General features: G+C 38.6%; 1 protein-coding gene and 2 long non-coding RNA genes across 3 annotated transcripts; 1 reads left to right on the forward strand and 2 right to left on the reverse strand.

Moving 5' to 3' along the window:
- Nucleotides 1-2,512: 2,512 nt before the first annotated feature.
- LOC121888535 (zinc finger protein 91-like) lies at nucleotides 2,513-16,896 on the reverse strand. The gene is made up of 7 exons (XM_042400140.1): nucleotides 16,598-16,896; nucleotides 15,511-15,615; nucleotides 12,798-14,498; nucleotides 11,105-11,790; nucleotides 8,177-8,207; nucleotides 5,415-6,770; nucleotides 2,513-3,716 (listed from the first exon to the last, which is right to left on the reverse strand). Exons 2-7 carry the CDS (start codon nucleotides 15,526-15,528, stop codon nucleotides 3,225-3,227), a joined length of 4,284 nt encoding a protein of 1,427 aa, XP_042256074.1. The 5' UTR covers nucleotides 15,529-15,615; nucleotides 16,598-16,896; the 3' UTR covers nucleotides 2,513-3,224.
- Nucleotides 16,897-18,173: 1,277 nt separating this feature from the next.
- On the reverse strand, nucleotides 18,174-21,504 carry LOC121887825. Its single transcript, XR_006093066.1, has 4 exons — nucleotides 21,415-21,504; nucleotides 20,951-21,061; nucleotides 19,563-19,631; nucleotides 18,174-19,485 (listed from the first exon to the last, which is right to left on the reverse strand). It is a non-coding gene; the product is annotated as an uncharacterized LOC121887825 (long non-coding RNA).
- On the forward strand, nucleotides 20,061-25,947 carry LOC121887826. The gene is made up of 4 exons (XR_006093067.1): nucleotides 20,061-20,257; nucleotides 21,426-21,604; nucleotides 24,778-24,819; nucleotides 25,393-25,947. It is a non-coding gene; the product is annotated as an uncharacterized LOC121887826 (long non-coding RNA).
- The last annotated feature ends 203 nt before the right edge of the window (nucleotides 25,948-26,150 follow it).

Below are 26,150 nucleotides of genomic sequence, written 5' to 3' on the forward strand. Positions count from 1 at the left end.
TGAGAAACTCAGACTGACAAGAGTGAAACGACTAATTTCTGCTTCAGGTTAGCGACACACCTGCTCCGCACACTCACAGGCAGCAATAAATGTCAAGTCAAGCCATCAGTTTGTTCCTCCCACACACTCAGAGCTGACTTCCTGTGCAGGAGGTGGGCAGCCCTCAAACTGTGAGTTTGCTTCATCCATCTGAACCTGCAGCCCACCACCGTCTGCAGCCAACAGCCCTCCAGCAACACAAACTCAGTTCACCTGCTTGTCTGTTATATGGGCCTCTATATACACACACACACACACACACACACCATATTTTTACATTTCTTATGCAAGTAACATTATGGAGACATGAGTTCACCTGACATTTTAAAAGAAATGGTCTAATGGCATCTGACTCACTCAGGCTACAAAAGAGACAATCATACATTTCATCATAAACTGTTATTAAGTACCATTATGGTCACTTTCTCACCTTTACCTGAGGAGTTTCTACATTTAAAATAGAAACAGTACATCTGTATAAATAAGGAGTTCAACATTGCAGGGTTTGAGTATCACAAGAGCAAATTATTTGATCTTTTTTGATTTTTTTGTTTGCATATATGCAAAAGATAAAAATTGATATACACATATAAACAGAAACAGAAAAATATGATGGAGAGTCGCAAAAACCCCTAAGAGGGGCTTGATCAGGCTTCCTCAATGCAACGCTTACTCCGTTAACAAAGGATGCTGTGGTGAAACTACGATGTTCCAAAAATTGACTACAAAAAGTAGTGAAAAACATTACTCCATTACCAAGGTCAGAACTGAATTATAAAAAAGAGTAAAGGCTACCAGTCACAACACTGAAACGAAATGGTCACATAGAGAATTCTTGCTCACACTCAAGCTCCTGAATCCCAATTATTGTATGAAAATGTTAAATGTATGTTAAATGTATGTAAGATAACACGTTAGGCCTACAACTCTACCCCTGTACATATCATTCTTAAGTTTCAAACATTTTGAATTGAAAACATCATTGGATTAAAAACCTTTTTTCTTGAAAGACAGACTTCTGTGTTGTTTAATATGCTGATTATTAACCTATAATGCATATTAACAACTTAAGAACCACCACACACAACCCAAACACCTTGAAACATTGACTTGATTGTGCTTTGAAGTTGTTATGGTTGATACAGGCTGTAGATGTGTAATGTGACAAAATAGTTAATTCCCCAAAGATATTAGCCTACTATCAGATAATCAAGGGCCCAACAGTACTGCACTCAACCATTGGCCAATAACCATCTACCCAGCTGAGTAGTATATATCCCAATGAGCCCATCTTCAATTAGTGGCCTATAAAAGGGCAGCTGGGGAGTATCAGAGTTAAACAGCAAGATGTGAGACATGGAGCTGCTGCTGCTGTGTGGCTCACATTACAGCCAAACCAAAGAAACATTCATAGGAGGAGGATACGACAGCAGAGGCTCATGGCATTGTGTTCACAAATGATAAGAGGATGCTGATGTGTGTTTTGGACATAGATCACAGGGCACGCATCAATTAAACATACTATCAAAGCATAACCCTGCATATCTAATGTGTTTCTAGGCGGCTGTGGCTCAGGAGGTAGCGTAGGTCGTCCACTAATCAAAAGATTGGTGGATCAATTCCCGGCTCCTCCAGTCCACGTGTCGAAGTGTCCTTGGGAAAGATACTGAACCCTAAATTGTTCCTGATGGTTGTGCCATCAGTGTGTGAATGATTAGACTCCCTCTGATGGGCAGGTTGGGACCTTGCATGGTAGCCCCTGTACCCATTCAGCCTATGAATGTGTGTGAATGGGTGAATGTGATAAAAAGCGCTTTAAGTGGTCAGAGGACTAGAGAGGTGCTATATAAGTACAGTCCATTTATCTTTCTACACAGAATATAGCTGTTGCTTTGCTTTAAACAATGATAATGTATCATAAGGTTTAAAATGAAAAAAAGGAAAAAAAAACAGCACACTTGTTATTTATTTACATATTATTCTATTGAAACTTTATTTTGTCTTTTACAGGAGAGGAGCAAAATATACCCCACCCTGATGCGCGTCAAAATTGGTTAAATCCTGGAACTGTGGACAGAACAGTGCAGCTACACTAGGCTTTAAAAAAAGACAGTACAGACCTATACATGTAGGCTAGTATTTTGTTAAACTTCACTGTTAAGATGTGAAAGATGCATCGTTTGAGTGTGTGTGTGAGAGAGAGAGAGAGAGAGAGAGAGAGAGAGAGAGAGAGAGAGAGAGAGAGAGAGAGAGAGAGAGAGAGAGAGAGAGAGAGAGAGAGAGAGAGAGAGAGAGAGAGAGAGAGAGTCGGTGGTTTGTGGGCCAGTTCAGGTGGTTTGATTAAAGCATATTTTTGCAGGTTGGCTCTCATAAATGGGTCAGGTGGGTGACGGTATTAAAAAACTTTAATTCGCGCATCGCTTATATGTGTATATAAATATATATACATATATTAATTTCATTCAATGTATGATTAAATTTGAATACTTTTTATTGAACTGTTGAAATTTTCTTCATCCACCACATGAATACACACTTTCTGATGATAAAAATGAGCTTAGATCATAAAACATAGAATTCAGGACAATTCAAACGGAACATGGAAAAAATTAAACGGATTTCATCAATATTTTATCAATTAACCCATATATGAAATGTTAAAAAATAGCAAAGCAAAATGGCATTTCTCAGAGGCCACAGTAACATCTTCAATTTGCTTGTTTTGTCTGGAACAATCTGAAACATTAAGATATTTAATTTATATAACAAAATAGTACTGATTAATTTTCTTTCAACAGACTAACCTCAACTGTTGCAGCTCTAACACGTATTTCTACTGTCTGCCAGGCTCTTGAAACATTAAATCATTACTGCTGTGATAACTTTCCAGAGCAGTTAAATTCTTCAAATATAAACCTCAGTGCAGTGTTTCGGTGCCTGATCAGGTTTCAAACCTCGGCATCAGTTACCTCCAGCTGTACCTGAAACAACACGCCTTCACCAACGCAGCATTTTTAGTGTTTTTCAGTTTTCAGTCCAACAAAAACAATAATTAAAGTACTCGCTGCTATTTGATTATATAGTGGCAGGACTGAATGTCATACCTGCTGTCTAATGTGCCTCCTGCTTCTCACTTCAACAGAGCTTCCCTGCTTTTTATGTGATCAGCTGAGACATTAAAGCAATTAAATCTGAATTCTGTGGAGCTTGATCTCAAGTTGTTTAAGTTTGATCTTGCAGCCAGAAGAAGAACTTGCTGTCGATCCAGATGCATTGTGTGTCTTCCTGTGGTCTGAGGGCAGGAAGCTTTTCTTAGTGTGGACACATTCATGACTTGTACCCTCAAATGTTGTTTTGAAGGTTTTCTTGCAGTGCCTGCACTGGTAGGGTTTCTCTCCAGTGTGGACGAGCTGGTGTCCTCTGAGACTACCAGCAGTGGTGTATGAGGAGCCACACTGGTCACAGTGGTGCGCTTTAACCCCACTGTGCACGACTTCATGAAGTTTAAGTTTAGATGCTAAGGGGAAACTTTTCCCACACTGTTTGCAGTGGTGCAGCTTCTGTCCAGTGTGCATACGTTGGTGTCTGTCCAGGGTTATTTTCTGACTGTAGGTTCTTCCACACTCGTCACAGGTGTAAGGTTTATCATTGCTGGGTCCATTTGTGCCGTTCTGCTTCTATAACACAGAAACATACAGAGAGAGCTTAAGTCAGTGTTTGCTGCAGGGTTTTAAAATGGAGGCTATTGCCACATTTACACTATGTTGGACAGATGGGAAAGATCAGAAAGATTCCCGTGTTAAGGACTTATGAACGTTCATATCATCTGACAACTCAGGAAGGTTGTACTATAGCTGAGCTGGTTGTATGAAGGTTTTCGATACTGTGTGTATTGACAAAATTACATTATATCTATTAAATTTGAATTTAATTACACTAAATGACAAACTTAGGCTGACGTGAGGCACCCATGTTTGTTTACTTTTCAGGAACTGAAAATATAATTGGGCCTTTCTGAAAAAAAAAATCCCAATTCCCTAGCTGACGTTATTACTTGGATGTTGACATGAACACTATTTACAATTTGAAAACTTGTAATTACAGTAACTCTGATATGACAAACTTCTGCTGACATCTTATTGAGCTCGAGGGAAATCAAGCCATGGTCCTCCATCACACAGGAAAGGCCAGAAATGTGTGTGGACACTGTTTCAACTGTTATCCACTAAATATCCCTACATTGATCATGAGATGAGATGCATCAGGATCGATCTGATTCATCCCAGCAGGAGATTTATCGATCGATCACATTGTGTGCTCCCTTTACAATACCAAGGTTTCCATCTAAATGTAGTGCAAATTTTAAACAGAATCTGAACGCAGGTCAGCTATTCTGTGATTTAAACGTCTATTACAAACGCTGCATACCTTTCAATTAAACAGCTGTTCTATTTTTACTTTCAACCTGCATGTTCTCTGTGACTAGCAGCATTTTTATGGAGGTTTTTGAGCTGCAGGCTCAGGCCTTGTAACATTATCCACTTTTGTCTTCTTAAAGCCTCAGTTTTACGGTTCAACGGCTTATAAAAACTTAGTTCTTGGTTCTTAACCGTTAGTAGTGCATCTCACCTCACAGCAGCTTTAAAGAATTTTTCTGTTGTTTGCTAGCAGACAGAAGCACCTTCTCTCAATACAAAGTCAGTGGAGAGCAATGAATTGTTTTCCCCTCCGGGGTGGGCGGGACTTAACTGCACTCTGTCTCTATTGTTTTGCTCGGTCTATGGCATCATTTTGGTTGGCAGGTGAGATCTGTCCATCCTCTACCTGAATGTTGCGGTAACGTAAGTTACCACGACACGAAATGTGACAATTGGTCCAAATCACAAGCGGTCTGTTGATTTGATCATTTCATACAGAAAAGTTGCTGTAATTCAGCAAAACTGCAAGCTCTCGCAAATATTTTTTGATTTTTTGAATTTGCTTTAATTATTGTAAATGTAAAATCACAAATTCCTGGAGGGACTGAACGCTCCCTGCAGTATCAAAGTAATCCAGTGATAGTTGTCTGTACATCCATGGCTACAATGCATTTTCATGGCATCAATTTTCCAAAATGAATATATCCCCCAAAGCATTATGGGAACTGTAGAGTTAAGGGCATGATTATGACACAAATTTTAAGACAAGGAACAAGCATATGAACTTTTTCATTATTTTTAAGTCATCACTAATGCTCGACATTCTCTTCCATCTATTCATATGCAGATATCTGCCCTGAAACCCCTGATCGAATCAGTTTACCCAGAAATAACTGATCTGATAGCAAAAACATGCATAAAATATTGACATTTTAACTTGGGCTCAGTTTTACATACCTCATCATTGTATGGTCTCTCCCCAGTGTGGCTTCGTCTATGGTGTCTTAGGCTGTTTAAATGCTTGTAAGTTTTCCCACACTGGTCACAGTGGTGCGTTTTCTCCACAGTGTGGACGACTTGATGGTCTTTTAAGTTCGAAAACATTGGGAAACATTTCCCGCACTGTTCACACCAGTACACATCCTCTCCAGTGTGCATACGCTGGTGTCTTTTTAGGGTGGCTGGCTGTTTGAAGGTTTTTCCACACTGTTCACAGCTGAACAGCCTACTCTCAGAGTGGGTGTACTGGTGTATTTTTAATTGACCTCGTAAAATAAAAGCTCTGTCGCACTTGTCACAACGGTGTGTTTTTTCTCCCTTGTGGACTTTTTGATGAACTCGTAGGTTACCAAGTGCAGCAAAAGCTTTGCCACACTGGTCACAGCTGTACGGTTTTTCTCCAGTATGGACGCGTTGGTGTTGTTTTAAGTGTATATACTCGAAGAAGGATGTTCCACACTGGTCACACATGTGAGGTTTTTCTCCAGTGTGGATACGTTGGTGTACCCTCAAATAACTTTGTCTAGCAAATGCTTTGTCACACTGGTCACAGCGGAAGCGTTTCTCTCTTTTGTGAATGAGTTTATGTACCCTCAGGGATTGTGCCAAGCTATAGGCTTGTCCACACTCCTCACAGTACAGTTTCTCTCCACTGTGGACCTGTTGGTGGTCTTTGAGGTTAGATGCTCTTGTGAAAGCTTTCTCACACTGGTCACAACGGAACCGTTTTTCTCCAGTATGGCTTCGTTTATGTACTGTTAAGGTACTCAACAAAGAAAACACCTTCCCACACTGGTCACAGTTGTACGGTTTTTCTCCAGTGTGGGTGCATAGGTGTCCCGTTAGTGTGGCTGCTTGACTAAAAGATTTTCCACACTGGCCACACATGTTGGGTTTATATCCAGTGTGGGTGTTTTTGTGTTCTCTTAAACGATATGATGAAGGGAAAGTTTCCTCACACATATCACAGGGGAATGGTTTTTCACCAGTATGTGTAAATTTGTGTATTTTAAGACTGAATGAGTGGCGAAAGGCTTTTCCACAGTGATCACAGCTGTACGGTTTAGCACCAGTGTGGATGCGTTGGTGGATTCTTAGTTTTGCTGCAGTGAAAAAGCTTCTTCCACAGTTGTCACAACTGTGCAGTTTTTCTCCAGTGTGGATAAGTTGGTGTCTGTTTATCTGTTTCACAGTGGGAAACATCTTTCCACACTGGTCACAGCTGTGGGATTCATCTTTGTTTCCTGATGCTGGGACAGCTTTGTCACCCTCCTGAGAGGAACGAGGTTCTGATCCATTTTGGCCTTTACATTTCTATAGCAACAAAGATACAAAGAGAGGCAGTCAGTAAGGGCATTTCCCAACCTGTATTGTTTAGTCCAGTTGAATCAAATTCTAGTGAATTTTCCCTCTTCATATGTTTAATCTGGGGAGATCTGAACACAGCAATCGTATTCAGGTACGGACTAAAACAACTGCACTGGGACCCTTTAGAGAAAGTGGTCTCAGTCCAACTACTAACGAATTCTGGAGCAGTTCATTTGTGGCGGGAACATGATTTAACCTTGATCTGACATGTGACAGACATTTTATCATCAACTATTTTGATAATCAAATAATTGTTTGCAAATATGCCAAAAATATTTACTGCTTTTAGCTCCTCAAATGTGATTTAATGTTTTTCAGTTCTATGGTCTATATTTTGAACACTGACTGAACACTAAGCGCAGGTGAGGCTGATGGGAGTATCAGTTTTGCAGGCATTTTGGTGATCCACTGACCTCTACTGTGACTAAAAACAGGTATTGAGCCTCTCAAAGTTCATGAATACTGAATAAACATCATCTGCTGAGGAAGACTGTGTGATGTGACTGAAAGCTTCATAACAGCTACTAACAGGACCTTGTGGTGAGATTGGTTTTTGGTGGGAGGGTTCTTCTGGAGCCAGAATTTTGTAAAAAAAAAAAAAAATTTACGTGCAACCATAAAAATCTTCAAAAGATTCGTGTCACTTTTACTGAGACCTTTGGAAATATTTCCAAGGTGCATATATCACTAAATAACTCACACCCATGCTATTGTATTGTTACCAGCAGATCAGCATTAATGTTACTAGTGATATTTTTGCTCACCTTTTGTGAAGAAACCATTTTGTCCTTATAGTGGCTGAGCTGAGACAAAATGGCCAACTAAGTCCTTCAGTTCCTCTGCCAGACACTTCTCTTCCTGCCAATTACCTGTGACATCATCAACAAGAGACAAGTGACCTGGTAGCATGGATGGTCTGGCAGGCACTTATCAATGGTAGGCTTTCTCTATCGTAGCTCCTCGCTCGACCACCGCCACGCTGTCTCTCCAATCTCTTTTAAAACGAGTCAGGAAGCCTTTACTTTTAACGTAATCAAAGAGGAGAAATGTCCTCCCCTTTGTCCTAAACTGGTCGATACAAGAGCACTTCCTTGTTTTATGAATGAAGCTACACACAAGTTGAAGCAGCTGTGCTGTATGTGTTCAACCAATCAGCGACGGTCGTCACTGCAAACCCCGCCCTACATTGAAGGGTGATATGTGTAATGGAAAGAGATCCAGTAATGTACAGTGAGTGGAGTCGAGTCCAGTTGGTGCCATGTAATGGAAACACATAAAAGACGCATAAGAGGATATAACACATAATATATACAGTATATCTATACATATATGTTTACATGTTCTTGTAGTACCTGTTTGGGTTCTCTCAGGGTGCTCTGGCTTCTTCCCACAGACCAGAAATGAGATGAACATAAATTATTAAATCCAGTGCACAAATTATTAAATTGAGTGCACAAATTATTTAAGAGGTGCTGCACACTAAAACATGTTTTTTGAGCAGTAAACTAAATCATATGAAAGAATTGTGATGAAACACATCAATACTGGTGTTAATATTGACATTGACACAGAATTTATAATTTTTTTTTTTTTTTTTTAAATCTGCATTTCATGGGTTAAAAATGGCTTAATCTGTCATCTGCTGTTCAAAATCAGCCCTGAAAAGGCGGGAACAATGCTGACGTAGAGTCGACCGTTAGGGAGGTTTTCAAATATATGCTGATAAGAGACAGGTGCTGGCCTGCTGGAGGGGGTCCACGAAAAGAAACGCTGCTGGCGGCCACAAAAACAACAGAAATCCTCCTCACATCTCACCCTGCAGCCCTTCCAACTGTCTGTTCCTGCAGTTACTAGCTGGTAGCAATGTCTGTCCTGTCATCCCTCCTCTCTTCTCCTCAGCCCCTCGCCCACTTTATAGCATTTTTCAAAATTATGCAGTGGGTCGCGTTAGGCTCAGACCCGGGGTGCAGCTACACTTTAAATCAAGAGCATGACTTGCTAAATCAATAGCTAAGTCATTTAATCGAGAATACAAATTCGGGTTTTTTTTCTCCATGGTCTCCCGGGCTCTGTAGCATGCTCTTCTCCATTTTCCATGTGGAAACTAAACCAAACTATCCAGAAATGTACCTGTTAGGGTTCGGCAAACCCGGTTTTCTTCAGCGCGTACATCTGAACCGGACCGGTGAGCATGAGAAGCTAAAGTAAAGATTAACTTTAACTTTAGCTTCAGCTACCTACCTCTGGAGCTGCTGACTCACTTCTTCTGTCTAGTGTCATCGAGCTGCGTCATTTTTGAGCCTTTTAACTGGAATACAGCACGGTAACGTTAGGATTACGTGAAGCCTGAACACCGCAAGCATTATGTGACCCTTCCTCTTCTTCCGCTTCTTCTTCTACTGTTGTTTATTTTTGGCGGGCGGACAGTGCCGCGAAAAACCGGGAAAACCAGAAGGAGGCAGTCGTGATATTTACGTGACTTATAATCATAGACTGTATAAAAATATGGACGTAGTTATCGTGACGTCACCCGTTGGTTTCTGAGGAGCGGTTTTGAAGCTCAAAGTGAGCCGCTCCGGCCGTCGCCATCTTGGCAGCGCGTGACGCTGCCTAACTCCCAGCCAATCAAAAATGGGCAAAGAGGCGGGCCGAATGACTGAAACAAGCCACCTAGAGGCTGGCGGACCTGTCACTCAAAGCAGCCATGTCCTTCATTATGCAGAACTTTACGGCTTAATAAAACTTAAACGGGTGAGTTATAAAAAGAATCACCCCCCGTACAGTTGTCATGAAAGGGGACATTAGCTACAGAGACCAAAACCGTTTTTTGTACCAGGCTGTAAACATGTTTATTTCTGCTGTAAAGTTGGGCATTTAACATGGGGGTCGATGGAGAATGACTCGCTTTTGGAGCCTTAAGTGGCCATTCAAGCAACTGCAGTTTTTGACACTTCCGCATTGGCTTCATTTTACATCCCCGGAGGTTGCAGCTTGCTTATAATACATCCATGGGATGGGGTGACAGGAGTGTGACCCCCCCCCCCCCCCCAACTTTATTGAGCAACATACATGTTCAAGACAGTTTTCCATTGTAAAAGTTGCTTCACTGTAATAAAATAATATTAGAATCAATTAAATTGTACAACAAATAACAAAATGTAGGGAAAGGAAAGAATCATTACACGGTCTGCTAAACAACTGGAGTAAATTTTAAAAGGCTACATAATTAATAGTTTTTGCCAATTAATAATTTTTGAGTTTTAAGTTTTCAATAGTAGTCAAATGTGTTTGAAATTGGTAACTTTAAAAGTATAAAAGGAACGTAATCTTTTAATTCATATAATTTTATGGGATATAATATTTTGCAAAGATATTAACCAAGTTAATTATGTAAGTTTCATCTGCACAGAAATTGGGATTGTTAAAAATGAGTAATATCAATCTTTGTTGGTATGATATCTTTTGAAAGGTTCTGTAAATCAGACCTAAAAGAAGCAGCATGAAAACAATCTACGGACACATGTTCAATAGTTTCCCCTTCATGTTAAATATACAGTGTTGAAATACACTTCTGTAACTTTGTGCGTAACAAAATATTTCATTTCCACTTCATGATTTCTAATTAATATTCCAATATTGCTCACCACAAGGAGTTGCTAGACAATGAATCGTAAGCCGAGATACATAAAGACTGCTAGCTGCAGATGCTAAAGCTACCTGATTCTAACAGGGTTTTAACGTTATAACTTGAGTCACAAGTCACACAGTGACAATAGAAACATTCACAGCTCAGACACTGACAGAGGCCCCAGTTGAAGAATTGAATTTTGAATTGCATTTTGCGCCTTTTGCACCTCATCAAACATTGCAGACCCAAATGGCACCCGTTTGGTAGAATGACTCCTAATCTATTATTGAACTAACTGTTGCAGCTCTAACACGTATTTCTACTGTCTGTCAGGCACTCAAAATATTAAATCATTACTGCTGTGATCACTTTCCAGAGCAGTAAAATTCCTCCTCGTACAATCATAAACATCTGTGCAGCGTTTTGGTGCCTGATCAGTCTTCAAACCTCGGCATCAGTTACCTCCAGCTGTACCTGAGACAGTTATAGTTTTCAGTCTGAATTCCAACAAAAAATAAAAATGAAACTACTCGCTGCTACTTGATTATATAGTGGCAGGACTGAATATCATACCTGCTGTCTAATGTGCCTCCTGCTCTCATTTCAACAGAGCTTCCCTGCTTTTTTTTGTGATCAGCTGAGACATTAAAGCGATTCAATCTGAATTCTGTGGAGCTTGATCTCAAGTTGTTTAAGTTTGATCTTGCAGCCAGAAGAGGAACTTCCTGTCGATCCAGATGCGTCGTGTGTCTTCCTGTGGTCTGCGGACGGGAAGCTTTTTTGACATTCTTCACACCAGTACGATTTCCTCTTAACATATTCACACTGATGTTTGGAGAGAGCTGGTAATGTAGAGAATTTTTGTGCACATTTGTGACAGTGAAACAGTTTTTTAGCAGGGAGGGTATGTTTTTGTTTGTCATGCGAAGTCTTGTCACAGCTGTTCAGTTTCTCAGCGTGGACATGTTCATGACTTGTACGCTCAAATGTTGTTTTGAAGGTTTTCTCGCAGTACCTGCACTGGTAGGGTTTCTCTCCAGTGTGGACAAGTTGGTGTCTTCTGAGACTACCAGCAGTGGTGTATGAGGAGCCACACTGGTCACAGCGGTGCGCTTTAACCCCACTGTGCGCAACTTCGTGAAGTTTAAGTGAAGATATTAAGGGGAAACCTCTCCCACACTGTTTGCAGTGGTGCAGCTTCTGTCCAGTGTGCATACGTTGATGTCTGTCCAGGGTTATTTTCTGGCTGTAGGTTCTTCCACACTCGTCACAGGTGTAAGGTTTATCATTGCCAGCGTGCTGACAGGAAGAATTGGGTCCATTTGTGCCGTTCTGCTTCTATAACACAGAAACATACAGAGAGAGCTTAAGTCAGTGTTTGCTGCAGGATTTTAAAATGGAGGCTATTGTCACATTTATGCTATGTTGGACGGATGGGAAAGATTCCCATGTTAAGGACTTATGAGCGTTCTTATCATCTGACAACTCAGGAAGGTTATATGATAACTGAGTTGGTTGTACGAAGGTTTTAAATACTGTATGCATTGAGAAAATTAGATTATATCCAGTATGAGTATCCAGTCAAATAAACTCACTAACATAAAAATATTAGAGCCTATCACAGATATATCGGTATCAGTATATATGTTGTCCAATATGCAGAGATTTCTTTTCTTAAGTTATATATATTATATACAATAGAGTTTATTGTTAAACTGTAAAATATCCTGCCTCCATTACATATATTTGTCACAAGTGTTTGATAACCACATTTGAGAGATCATTGCAAAAAATGTGTATTTACGTAGATGTAAGAATATCGGCCGATATATCAATAGACATTTTTTTACTCACTAATATCAGTATCGGCCCCAAAAAAGGTCAGGCACTAAAATAGTATAGTAGTTTAATTTCCAAACAATTTATCCACTGTTTTACAGCCACAACAATAGCAGTTGAGCAGGCTAAGGCCGAGCCTATGACATAAGCACGCGTCAACGGTGTTTTTGTAATTACTCTCACTGCCTGAAGAGGGAGACAAAAGTATTTTTTGTACAAATAAATCCAACCAAATGAACTGCAGTATATCCAACTTTATCCAACAACATGTTTTTTATTTTTAAAGTTGACTGGCAAAAAATCTGATATATGAGACTGATCGGCCAGATACCGGTCATGGCCAATCAGCTGAAAATCAGCCAGTTTCAATCAGAAGCCAATCGATCGGTGCATCTCTAGTCGTTACGTCTTCCTGTACCTTTCCACCCAGAAATAACTGAAACTGATCTGATAGCAAAAGCGTGCATAACATATTGACATTTTAACTTGGACTCAGTTTTACATACCTCATCATGGCTGCTCTTGAACTGTCTCTTTCCCGTGTGGATCAGCTTGTGGGTTCTTAGGGTGTTTGAATCTTTGTATGTCTTCTCACATTGGTCACATTTGTACGGTCTCTCCCCAGTGTGGCTTCGTCTGTGGTATATTAGGTTGTTTAAATGCTTGTAAGTTTTCCCACACTGGTCACAGCGGTGTGTTTTCTCCACAGTGTGGACGAATAGATGGGCCTTTAAGCTCGAGAACATTGGGAAACATTTCCCGCATTGTTCACACCAGTACACATCCTCTCCACTGTGCATACGCTGGTGTCTTTTTAGGGTGGTTGGCTGTTTGAAGGTTTTTCCACACTGTTCACAGCCGTACAGCCTACTCTCAGAGTGGGTCAATTGGTGTCTTTTTAATTGATCTCGTAAAGTAAAAGCTCTGTCGCACTTGTCACAACGGTGTGTTTTTTCTCCCTTGTGGACTCTTTGATGAATCCGTAGGTTACTACGCAAAGCAAAAGCTTTGCCACACTGGTCACAGCTGTACGGTTTTTCTCCAGTATGGATGCGTTGGTGTCGTTTTAAGTTTATATGACGGTAGAAGGACGCTCCACATTGGTTACACCTGTGAGGTTTTTCTCCTTTGTGGATGCTTTGGTGTAACTTCAAATAACTTCGTCTAGCAAATACTTTGTCACACTGGTCACAGCTGTAGGGTTTTTCCACAGAGTGGATGTGTTGATGTTGTACCAGGGCTACTTTCTGGTTAAAGGCTCTTCCACAAACATCACAGCAGAAGGGTTTTTCTCCAGTGTGGATAAGTTGATGCATTTTGAGGTTACGTAATGTCTTGAAACGTTTATCACACTTGTCACAGCGGTGCACTTTATCTCCAAAGTGGGTACGTAGGTGGGCTCTGAGGTCAGTTGGCAAAGTGAAAGCTTCCTCACACTGGTCACAGCAGAAGCATTTCTCTCTTTTGTGAATGAGTTTATGTACCCTCAGGGTTTGTGCCGAGCTATAGGCTTTTCCACACTCCTCACAGTACAGTTTCTCTCCACTGTGGACCTGTTGGTGGTCTTTGAGGTTAGATGCTGTTGTGAAAGTTTTCCCACACTGGTCACAACGGAACCGTTTTTCTCCAGTATGGCTTTGTTTATGTACTGTTAAGGTACTCAACAAAGAAAACACCTTCCCACACTGGTCACAGTTGTACGGTTTTTCTCCAGTGTGGGTGCGTAGGTGTCTTGTTAGGGCTACTGCATGGCTAAAGGATTTTCCACACTGGCCACACATGTTGGGTTTATATCCAGTGTGGGTGTTTTTGTGTTCTCTTAAACGATATGATGAAGGGAAAGTTTTCTCACACATATCACAGGGGAATGGTTTTTCACCAGTATGTGTTAATTTATGCATTCTAATACCAGATGAATGGCGAAAGGTTTTTCCACAGTGGTCACAGCTGTACGGTTTAGCACCAGTGTGGATGCGTTGGTGGATTCTTAGTATTGCTGAAGTGACAAAGCTTCTTCCACAGTTGTCACAACTGTGCAGTTTTTCTTCAGTGTGGATAAGTTGGTGTCTGTTTATCTGTTTGACAGTGGGAAACACCTTTCCACACTGGTCACAGCTGTGGGATTCATCTTCGTTTCCTGATGCTGGGACAGCTTTGTCACCCTCCTGAGAGGAACGAGGTTCTGATCCATTTTGGCCTTTATGTTTCTATAGCAACAAAGATACAAAGAGAGACAGTCAGTAAGGGCATTTCCCAACCTGTATTGCTTAGTCCAGTTGAATCAAACTCTGGTTAATTCTCCCTCTTCATATGTTTAATTTGGGGAGATCTATTCAGGTACGGACCAAAACAACTGCACCTCCTTCTTACCTGTATCCCACCTAATGAAGACCCACTTGTGTGGTGATGCTGACAGACGCAACGCTTTCCAAAACTACGCCGTCCTGCAAGTCTTCTATCTCTGTGTGCCTGCAACATCTGCACCAACTGAGAGTTTCTTCAGCTCCTGGACTTACTGTTAATCGACTGAGGTCTCACCTTTCACCTGAAGATGTTGACGTGTTGATTTTTGCCGAACAAAAATGTTTCGTCAGTCAAGTAAGAAGGCCTCCCACGTCGTGTGTGTGTGTGTGTACCTGCTGTTTGAAGCTGACTGCCAACAGCGTGCCATTGTTGAATACTGGTAGCCTAAAAAAACTCTTAATCTAATGTTACGTCAATCAGTAGGCCTAATTGTTATTTTTTGTAGGTCTATTATTGGTAGTTTTACTGATGACTGATTGTTTTCTTTAATATTTGTTATTCTTTTAAATGTTATTTTAACTTTTATTATAACTATAACTTTTATTTAGTGAGTTGTTGTCATTATTTGTAGGATAATGTTCATAATGCACGGCGCAAAGTGCCACAAATTTCAGCGGCATTTGAGATATGATTTGATCATTGAAGAACATGATTAACGGTTTCAAGTGGCTCTTAAATACATGTTATATTTAGTCAGAAATGTTTCATGTTATGGATTAAATTGAGCTCAGCTGTGACTGTTTTCTGAGTGTTTTCTTACTTTTAGACTAGTCTAAATTTAAATTTCTGTTAAATCATCAGGTAAATTAGTCGTTATGATCATCCTTAATAAGGACTGTCACAACAATTCCAATTGCTAATATGTTATATTATTACCAGCAGCTTTAATGTTACTACAGAGATATTTTTCCTCACCTTTTGTGAAGAAACCATTTTGTCTCTGTAGTGGCTGAGTTGAGACAAAATGGCCGACTAAGTTCTTCGGTTCCTCCGCCAGACGCTTCTCTTCCTGCCGGTCACCTGTGACATCATCAAAAAGAGACAAGTGATAAGCGTCTCCCCTCCGGTGGGCGCCACAGAGCACCGAACGCCAAAACAACCAGACACAGTTTCTTCCTACATCACACTAGAGATACAACAATTAGTCGACTGATCGATCAGTTGATCGCCAGAAGCTTAACTGGTTACTATTCTGATAATCGAATAATTGTTTTAGTCATTTTTTTGAGCTAATAAACCAAACTATTTGCTGCTTTTAGCTACTTAAATGTGATGATTTAATGTTTTTCTCTCACCGTTTTCTGGCATTTTATAGACCAAACAACTGATCGATTAATCGAGAAAATAATCAACAAAATAATCGATAGGGAAAATAATTATTTTCCAGATTAAAATGATTTACAGAACAAAAAAATGTCCAAAACCCATAAATCAATATATTAATTATATATTATATTCTCTTAGTGTGGTTGCGGTTCGCTTCCTGGCTGCCTCGGATCAAACTTGGATCGGATCCATAACTGACGGGAAACGTCTTCGTCACTTTTTTCAAACTTCTGTCTGATTGGCGAAATCGATATCGAGAGCGCAAATGACTAAATCTAGAGCAGGACTGGACAATGTATCGATATTTTGGATACTGTAGTATTGTGATGTGGCAAAAGTGTCTTTTACTGGTTTTAAAGGCTGCATTACAGTAAAATAATGTAATTTTCTGAATTTACCAGACTGTTGTAGTTTTTCTATTATTTGCCTTTAATCACTTCCTGTCCTCACATCCACATTACTTATGATTATTTATCAAAAATCTCTGTTGCAATATTGATATTGAGGGATTTGTTCGAAGACATTGTGAGATTTTGTCCATTTCGCCCAGTATTAATCCAGAGTACAGATTATCTCCATTTTCTGCAATAAAGATCAGTCTCTCATGAACAGGAAATGGGCACCAAACTATCCAGAAACGTCCCTGTTAGAGGTTAGCAGCCCCAGTTTTAATTACCTGCTTTGATCGTGGAGGGTTTGTTTTTTTTCCTTCAACGTGTTTCCATCACAATAAACTCACCGGAAAGTTGAACTGAGCCGGTGAGCATGAGAAGCTAAAGTAAAGACTAATCTAACTTTATCTTCAGATTCATGCTTCTGGAGCTGCTGAGTCACTTCTGTTTGGTGTCAACACGCTGCGTCACTTTTAACCCTCATTTAACTGAAACACAGACCGCTGGAGGACTTTACAGCACCCAGAGTCATACACGACGGTGCATGCAGGGATGCAAGGCTGCTTCCTCTTCTCGTGCTGCTCCTGCTCCGTCTTCTTCTACTGTTTTTTATTGGCAGTTGGCAAACAGCTTTTAGGTGTATTACCGCCATCTTCTGGATTAGTCCAATATAGCAACGTATAAATACTCCATTACAAGTAAAAGTCCTGCATGAAAAATCCTCCTACAGGAAAAGTACATAAGTATTATGAGCTTGATGTAGTTAAAGTATTGCAGTAAAAGTACATAAGTATTATGAGCTTGATGTAGTTAAAGTATTGCAGTAAAAGTACATAAGTATTATGAGCTTGATGTAGTTAAAGTATTGCAGTAAAAGTACATAAGTATTATGAGCTTGATGTAGTTAAAGTATTGCAGTAAAAGTACATAAGTATTATGAGCTTGATGTAGTTAAAGTATTGCAGTAAAAGTAGTGGTTTGGTCCCTCTGACTGATATATTATTATATATGACATCATTAGATTATTAATAGTGAAGCATCAGTGTTAGAGCAGCATGTTACTGTTGTAGCTGCTGGAGGTGGAGCTAGTTTACACTACTTTATATACAGTTAGCTAGTTTAGTCCAGTGGTTCCCAACCTAGGGGTCGGGCCCCTCCAAAGGGTCAGCAGATAAATCTGAGGGGTCGTGAGATGATTAATGGGAGAGGAAAGAAGAAAAAACAAAGTTCTGATACACAAATCTGTTTTCAGTTTCTGGACTTTTTCTCTAATCTTTGATTTTTGCTGAAATATTGGATCATTTGAACATTTATTGAAATGAAAGCATGTGAGAAGTTTAGAGGGAAAAATCACTATTTGGTGGAGTTGACTTCCTCTCTAAACACCTTCTCCACATCACTACTAACAATTAATAAGTGCTGGTTATTCTGTCTCTGTTTGAAAAGTAGTTGTGGCAAAAGAAAACAATGCTAATGAAGGTAAGAGAGCTGTTGAAAATAATTATAATGACGGTAATGAAAGTGTTTGGCAGTATTGACATGGTCAGAAACTTTACTTTAGACACTTTTGACATTTGTAGAAGGTGACGGCTTCTATTAATGTCGTTAATTCCTCCTCAGCTCTGCCCTCTTTGTAATGAAACATGTTTTACGTGTAAACAGACACACACAATCATATTTTTAAAATACTTTATTGCCTCACAGCAGAGGACAGTAGCTATGTGACACGGGCTCCCTAAACAGACAAACACTTAAAACGTGTCATTAAAACAGACGTTGTGATTCACAGTTACAGGTTCAATCCTACCAGGACAACCAAAAAAACATTCACAGGATCATTTTTTTAAAAAAAGGTGTAAATGTGGCTGCCTGATCATGTTTATTGTACATTACGAAATTTTTTCAGGACAGTGTTTTGTTTTCAGGAATATTTTGGACAATTTTGTAATTTTTCAAGACTTTTCCATGACAAGAAATCAGCCCTGAAGATTTTCTGGCGTTTTAGAGGAACAATCATGATCGTGACCTCAGTATTTCTAAGTTCCTGATCATAACAGCATCCAGTTTCACAAAAATACTGTAGACAAAGATAATCTTTAGATCATGAGGACTATGGTTTAGCTTAAATTCATCTGTCTAGTTCCTCGCTATCTTAAGTTGGACCAATTTGCAATGCATAATGTTTAAATTAAGAGTTTTTTCAAGCTAAAAAAAACGCAGCGACTGAATAACTGCTTAAAATCTCTCGGCTCCCTACACTGCAGCAGAAAATGGTTGTTGTCTTAACAAATCCAACAGTTATTGGGACATTTTACCATCTATGTAAAAACTCTTTGCTTTCTTGTGACTTGCTCCACAACATTGTGAGAAAAATACAAATTTAGAGCCATTTTTCCTCTATTTTGTGCTACCAGTCACCATGGAAACATAGGTCTTGGGGTAGCTAACCTTTTAGGCTTAAAATAAGTCTGTCTTTCTTTTTGTGAATCTGTCTAACTTATATTAGACTAATCTGAGAAAAATGAAGACTGACAAGTCTAAAATATCTTTGTGAAACAGGCCCCTAGTCTCAAATATGACCTGCAAGACAAATCCTTAAATATTCACCATTTTTCCTAAAACAAAACCAAATAACTGTCAGTTGGGTCAGACAAGCGTTTGACTAATAAACACAAACAATATGTACATACAGCTATATAACAGTCTATAGACATACCTATAATTCCCCACCCAAAAACCCAATAAGAGAACAAACAATCTGAGAACAATACAGAAAAAAGAGAAAACATATTAAACAAAATCTGTTTGATATATAGTAAAATGTTCCCTTGTCATCTGCTTGTCATAAAAATACCTTTCAGGGCTCATAAATAACAAAATATGATGTTGCTTCTGACTAAATGTTGGTCCTGTCAACAGTGAAAACTCATCAGGTTGAGTTTCAGTGATCAGACGGAATTAAAACGGAAATGTATGTTTTCAAATTAGATTCTGATCATTGAAACTGGACAAAAACCAATGACTGATAATGCAGTTTTATATAGTTGACGACATACTTGATAAAAGTATAATTTACACTGTAAATATAATGATATCAGTTATATTTGAATCTGAAGTTTCCCATCAAGTGGCCTCTCTTCATGGATTCTTTATAAGTTGACAGCATCATAACCTGTGGAATATACGTCCATTATTTTTGTGTCATTGAAGAAAACCTCATGTTTTATGAAGGATGAGAAATGAACTTACTGTAAGGTTCACGGTTGGATCTAGAAAGCTGGAGGGTATCCCTTACTGTTTGTCCTCGCACACACGAGTCTGAAAGTAGATCTGAAGCTCAGCATGTGTGATATCTGAACTGTATAAAGCCACAAAACACTTTTTCCTACACAAATCTACCAGTTAATCTTCATCATATTCATTGTGTCATTGCATTCGGTATAGAGGATTATTTTACCCAGAAATCAAAAGAGAAAATGATAAATAAACTCAGGATAATAACGTTATTTGCAGCCGTACCAACATGTACCCTGTTTCTGCTGACTGACTGAAGCTGAGCAGGTGTGGGCTTGGTTAGTACTTGGATGGGAGACCTCCTGGCCAAAACTAAGTTGGTGGTGTTGGTGGACCAGTAGGGGGTGGTCTTCCCTATTGTCTAAATAAGTCCCAGTGCAGTGATGGGGACACTGTGCTGCAGGAGATGAGACGTTAAACAGAGGTCCTGACTCACATTAAAGAGTCCATGGCGCTTATTGCAAAGAGTAGGGGGTTCTCTGGTGTCCTGACAAAATTGCCAACCCAGTTCTCTTCATCTAGCCATCTAATCATCCCCCAGTCTCAGTGATTCCCTCCCTCTCCACTTCAAGATGATATGTGGTGAATGTTCTGGCGCAAAATGGTTGCCATGCATCACCCAGGGGGGCTAAACATTGGTGGTAGTTGAGGTGAGTTTCCCCCCTTCACTGTGAAGCACTTTGGGTATCAAGATAAAGTGCTTTATAAATGTAATCTGTTATTATTATTATTGTAATCAGGTCATAATTAATTATTAGAAAAATCAAGAAAACTTGGAAATTGAAAATAACAAATGGATATTACAAAATGGGAAATTGGAAATTGTAATTTAAACTCCTGAAATGTAAAACAGAAAAGCTTAAAGAAATTGTTACGCGTTTTGTGAAGTAACTCTTATTTACTTTCTTGCCAAGAAATTAGATGAGAAGACGTCTGTAGGCTTTATATGAAGCTACAGTCAATAGCCGGTTAGCTTAGCTTAGCATAAAGACTGGAAACAGGAGAAATGTTAGTCTGACTCTGTCTAAAAGTAACAAAATCCAGCGACCAGCACCTCTAAAGCTCACTAACTAACACATACAGATTAAACAAACAAGCTATAAGATGTTAATCAGTGAGCTTTAGAGGTGCCAGTAGATCCACTCTGTATGCTAAGCTAAGCTAAGCTAAGCTAATCACCTCCTTACTCTAGCTTCATATTTAGCATACAAACATAAAGTTGATATTGATCTTCTCATAAAGTCTGCACAAGAAGCCCTAAATGTCAAATAATTTCTTGTTTCATGTTTTTGTAATAAAAATCCTGTTATACGTGTTTTACACACATGAAGAAGTGATCGTACTTTGCAAATGAAGTTTCCAAACTGTAGTCTACATCGACCAGCTCTTTGGAGTGATTGAACTGCAGGTACACGGCTCCAAAAAACTTCAGTCTTCTGGTGTGTTTGTCGTCACTGAAAGAGAGTTTAAAGTCATCTTGTGAAATAGTGAATTGTGGTGTGACAGAAGCACAAGTACAGAAGAGTCATAAAGTCTGTTATAAAGCAATATCCATCCCCTTCAGATAAGAAAAATAATGATTTGTGTCTAATATATTTTATGGTTAATGTTGAAGGAAGTTAAAGTGCTGCAATGCTGAGAAATTGTTGACAAAATGTAATAAGAAGTAATGCAAACATGACCACATTTAATCTGATTATTGAGTATTGAGTGGATTAACTAGGTGTAACATCTCATATCTGACCATATTTTGAAATATGATCCCGTCATGTCATGTGTAAAAGGTAAATCATGAATCTGGTCTTACTCGCTCTGCAGATATGTTTGCCACTCGCTGTTTCTGGAGCAGCTGGAGGCCGCAGACTCGACCGTCTGCTGCTCGTCTGCAGAGTTTCCATCCTCGTCTCCATAGCAGAGCCTCATTTTGAGTCTCACACCAACAAACCACCTGAATGAGAGTCACAGCATAGTTATCAATACGCAGTAAAAAAAGTTGGGTGAGTGTTCCTGCAAAAGTCCTCGTCTTAAATTATGTTTTGACCAGTGTCACCAGTATCAGATCTACTGGGCCTCGTGCAGCCCTGATCTAACTTATCATTAACTAAAGGTGCGTCAGCAACACAAACATGACTGTGGTTCAGCAGCAGAGGAAATATTCACTTCCTTTAAGTGAAAGTGATGATAGCACACTGAGAAAATAATCCATTATTTACACTATAAATTCCTGTAAATACTTGAGTATTTCTGTTTTCTGCTACTTTATACTTTTTATTCCACTACACGTGTTGTTATCATGTAGTTATACAAAATAATATTTTTACACACAGAATCCATTAACATATAAAATATGAAGAATTCTTAAAGACAAACCTGCACAAATGTGAATATAAAGTAGTTAAAACACTGAAATGCTGCTTACATGTTTACACATAACTAATAAATATTCCAATATCTTACTGTATATTCTGAAAATGATACAGTATTTTAAAAGTACAGAAGTTTACTCAGCTGAATGAAAGTACTCATAATGCAGATAAGCGGCCCACGTGACTATTGCACTATTATACATCCTGTTATTAAATTCTTATCACTTCATGTGTAACCAGCGTTTTACTATTGCTGCCGTCAAATAAATGTAGTGGAGTAAAAAAACAACGACATCTCCATCTGAATTATAGAGGAGCAGAAACAGCAAAAGAAGAGAAAAACTCAATTAAATCACAAATATCTCAAACCTGTACTTCACTGTCTAATCAAAGCCAAACAACCACACAGAAACCGATTTTAAAAATATGTGCTGGTGCTGCAACACATCAGATGCAGCATCATGTTGGCAAATATACTGAATTTTTAGAAATAAAAACCAGCTGTAACCACACAGTATCGTTCCCAGAAAGAAGTCAAAACAGCTGCAACTTTTCTGTTATATTCTCAGTTTGTCTAAACTGTTTATTAGTGAATTTTTAACCTGATAGAATCAACATGTAATAGTTTGTGTTTCTACTCAGAGACAATAAAGTGAATCTATGTAGGAAAACTTAAAATATAACCAACTCTGTCTGTTACTGAAGGCAGTTTGAGTTTTACTGCACTGGACTCTGGACTCTTCTGAATATCTTTGATTTTCATTTTCATATGTTGTGTTTTCTGGAAACCAGTCCTCCCAGTAAAGTGTCCATTTTCCACTCTTAAATATCTCGTCCCCACAACTTCTAGTGACTTTAGAAAGAGATTAGTAGCTTGTTGTTGCTGCAGAATCAGAGGATCAACCTGCACATGATACAGCTTGTGGTCCGGAAATCACTGCATGCATGACGAGTATTTTAACCTCATTATGTTGCTAATTTATCAACTAAAAGCAGAAACTGTTATGTTATTGTTACTCACAAAAATACTTTTAACAGCTGTCATATTTGAGCTTTTCCTTCCAAGTGAGAAAACATAATTACCTGTTTCCTTTTGCATCCAAAGTAATAAAAGCAGCTCTTTCAGAAACAGAGTTTTTCTTTGAAGTTGATGAAATAAATGCATCTAGATTGAAAACTGTGTTAAAACTTTCCTGCAGGTAACAAAACGTCTGCGGAGCCTCAGAGAAGTTTGTTCTTACTCTCTGCTGTACTTTGAACCTTCTGGTATCTAAAAATAAAGTCCAAGGACATTTATTTCCTCCTCGCAGGGCGTCGTCATATAAACACGTCGCATTAGATTAACAGGTGATTTTATCTCGTTAAGGAACTTAAAGCTTCATATTTGACATTCTGCAGCGTCTAACCTGATAACAGTTTATCCTTTTTTTAACGATGCGTTCAGGTAACTGGAAGAAGAAGCTGGTTGTTGTTTACTGAACACATTTAACAGCACGTCAGATCTGAGTCTGCAGGCATAAACAGATCATGTGCTGCAAGGGATTCTGGGATGTATTTTATCCATCCCGTCATTACTTCTGATACTATTAAATGCACTTAAAGGCTCATTTTCACTACTTTATATTCTGGTAGTTTAATATGTAAAAATGTGTCATATTTTATAAACTGGGCATGTTTTATATGTGAAATCTATAAGTAACTGTCAAATACATTTAGTGGAGTAAAAAGGAAAAGTATCAAGTAGCATGAAATGGAAATATTGATGTAAAGTACCTAAAATTGTTCTTACAGTAAGTACAGAACTTCATTAATGTAATTTGTGACTTTAAATAGTTTGATGAGGCTCATTTTCTTACATAAACTAAGCAACAGAGTCCTGAAAGCAACGTGCAAAAACATGATTTCCAAACATTTCACACTAGAAACTCTGACGTGCACCTGAAATGTTTCTTCTCAACAGACATTCAGACATTTTGACTTATTTTTGCAGGAGAAGCACAACAACGTGTTGCAGCAGCAGCAGCAGCAGCATGAAACCAAGAGAGAATAAACATGTAATAACGTGTGTGAATAGAAAACTGAATCTAAGAAAATGAAAATTAAAAATACAAGTTGCAACAACAACTTGAACAAAAGTGATGATGTTGTTTGTGCAAAACTGTCCCTGCTGACAGTATTTCTACACACGTTCACCTCAAGTTTAACATCCGACATCAGAACAGGATAAATAACAGGAAGTCAGAAAAGAAATTCCTCCTTTTTAACTTTAGTATTTTTCTATTTTGAACAATATTGTAGGTTCTGGTTTGCACAGATGAGTTTATTAATGTGGATTATAGATGTTTTGCTCCTGAATTATGATGCTGCTGTGATGATGATGTTTGATTCTCTTCTATTTTTGGCTTCGCCTGCACATCTGTTGTGATTGAAATGAACATTTTCTTGTGTTTTAACCTGTTAGAATTTTTTTTTTTTTTTATCTGACTTTCTATATTTTATGACATTACATATAGTCTCCTAAACATGTTTCCAGTATTGCTGCTTGTTGACATATTTCTTTAATTAGTTGATTTAAAAGGTTGCATTCAGGTTACATTTATCTGTGAACAACAGTGTTAAATAGTGAAAAGTTCAGCTGCTATAAACATGATGTACAGTAACTGTATAGATGTTGAATCTGTGTGAAACATCATTAATGTGCAGAAAAAGAAGGTTAATTACAGGTAAATTGATCATTTCTTTAAATAAATGACGGTTGATGATCTGCTGCTGCAGGTATTTAACTTTATATTTTCTCACAACAGAGTTCAGAGTTCAGTTCAGACAGCAAGGCGTGAAAATTCCTGGTAAGATGGTCTGAACAGATATGATTTTGCTTTTGTTCTGTTTCTGTCTCTGCTGCTTTCACTTCACACATTTCAAACCACTACTTCAAACGTATCTTTAAAAAAAATCCTTTTATTAATGTTCAAGCTCACATTTATATATGTTTTATTTGTTTATTTTACAGTTTTTAGAAATCTTGATCTCTCTGTAATTTGCTGGATTTCATTATATCGTGGTGCTGTTCACTGTTCTGAAAAGTGTTTTATAGATCAAGTTTTTATGCTTATTCTGCAGCCAGCTGAACAAAGTACTGCTTCAGTTAACATTATACTGTTGGAAACACATTTATTAACAAATGTTCAATTAATTAAATGACCAAAAACCCATTCAGAAGGACCTGGTCAGTCACCCTCTTTCCCTGGTTGATAATCCATCTTTATTACCAACCTGCAAACATGCTTTTACTCTGAAATCTCCACTTCTGCTCTTCGTCTCTCAGATTAAACTGCATCACATTAAACTCACAGCTCATCTACACAAAGACACAGAACATCCTGATGATGGTTTCATCACTTCTTTACCATCTGTTGCAGTTCGGACTTCGTCATCACAGAGTGAAATCAGAAGAAAGTTCGTCTTTGTTTCTTTTCAGCTGGACTGGAACAAAAACAGGTTCTCTGCTTTGTCTCGACGCCGCACCTGCAGAGAGAAGGATTCAGCCAAGTCTCCTCCTCACATTCACCTCTTATTGAGCTTATCTAGAAAGCGAAGTTGATATTTCCACTCAACAATAGGAAGGAAATAACACTTCACCTGCTTTGTTATGAAACCAGATTTTTCTATTTTGGGCTCAAAACCTGATAAAGCAGAGAGTTAAAACTCTCGTCTCCCAGCAATCATCTTCATATACAACTAAACTGTTTTCCCAGTTATGTTGTCTTGGCAGATTAATAAACTGTTTGTTCAGGTTTGTTCATGTTAGTGAAAGATGTTACCAGAGTCTGAACACAAGCAGAAACAGTTTAATAACGTTTAATGATAACATCTTTTATTAGTGGAGATTGTGCTGCAAGATCAGTTCAAACATTTCACTCATATGTTCAGTGTCAACATTTTTGCAACTTAATATGAAACTCAAAACATTAATAAACATTTCAACATTTAACATCATGTTGATTCAGCAGCAGCAGCAGCGTTGTGTTTCTGTTGCATCGTCGTCGTATATGAACATAATTTCTAGGAGAAACTATCATGTATGATAGAAAACATAGATGATGGAAACTTGCTGTGTGTCTTAAATATGTGTTGAGATACGTCGTCATAGTTGTTTCTTTTTATAGTCATGAAAACA

This window comes from Thunnus maccoyii, chromosome 21 (genome assembly GCF_910596095.1).
Source record: "Thunnus maccoyii chromosome 21, fThuMac1.1, whole genome shotgun sequence".
Lineage (NCBI taxonomy): Eukaryota > Metazoa > Chordata > Actinopteri > Scombriformes > Scombridae > Thunnus > Thunnus maccoyii.

What these genes read in the sequence shown, in the direction of transcription:
- LOC121888535 (XM_042400140.1), bottom strand. An exon ending in TCAAGAGCAGCCATGATGAG is followed by an intron (nt 11,791 to 12,797) that starts GTATGTAAAACT and finishes TCTGTGTTATAG; the next exon opens with AAGCAGAACGGCACAAATGG. An exon ending in CCCTGAGAGAACCCAAACAG is followed by an intron (nt 6,771 to 8,176) that starts GTACTACAAGAA and finishes TTGTTGCTATAG; the next exon opens with AAATGTAAAGGCCAAAATGG.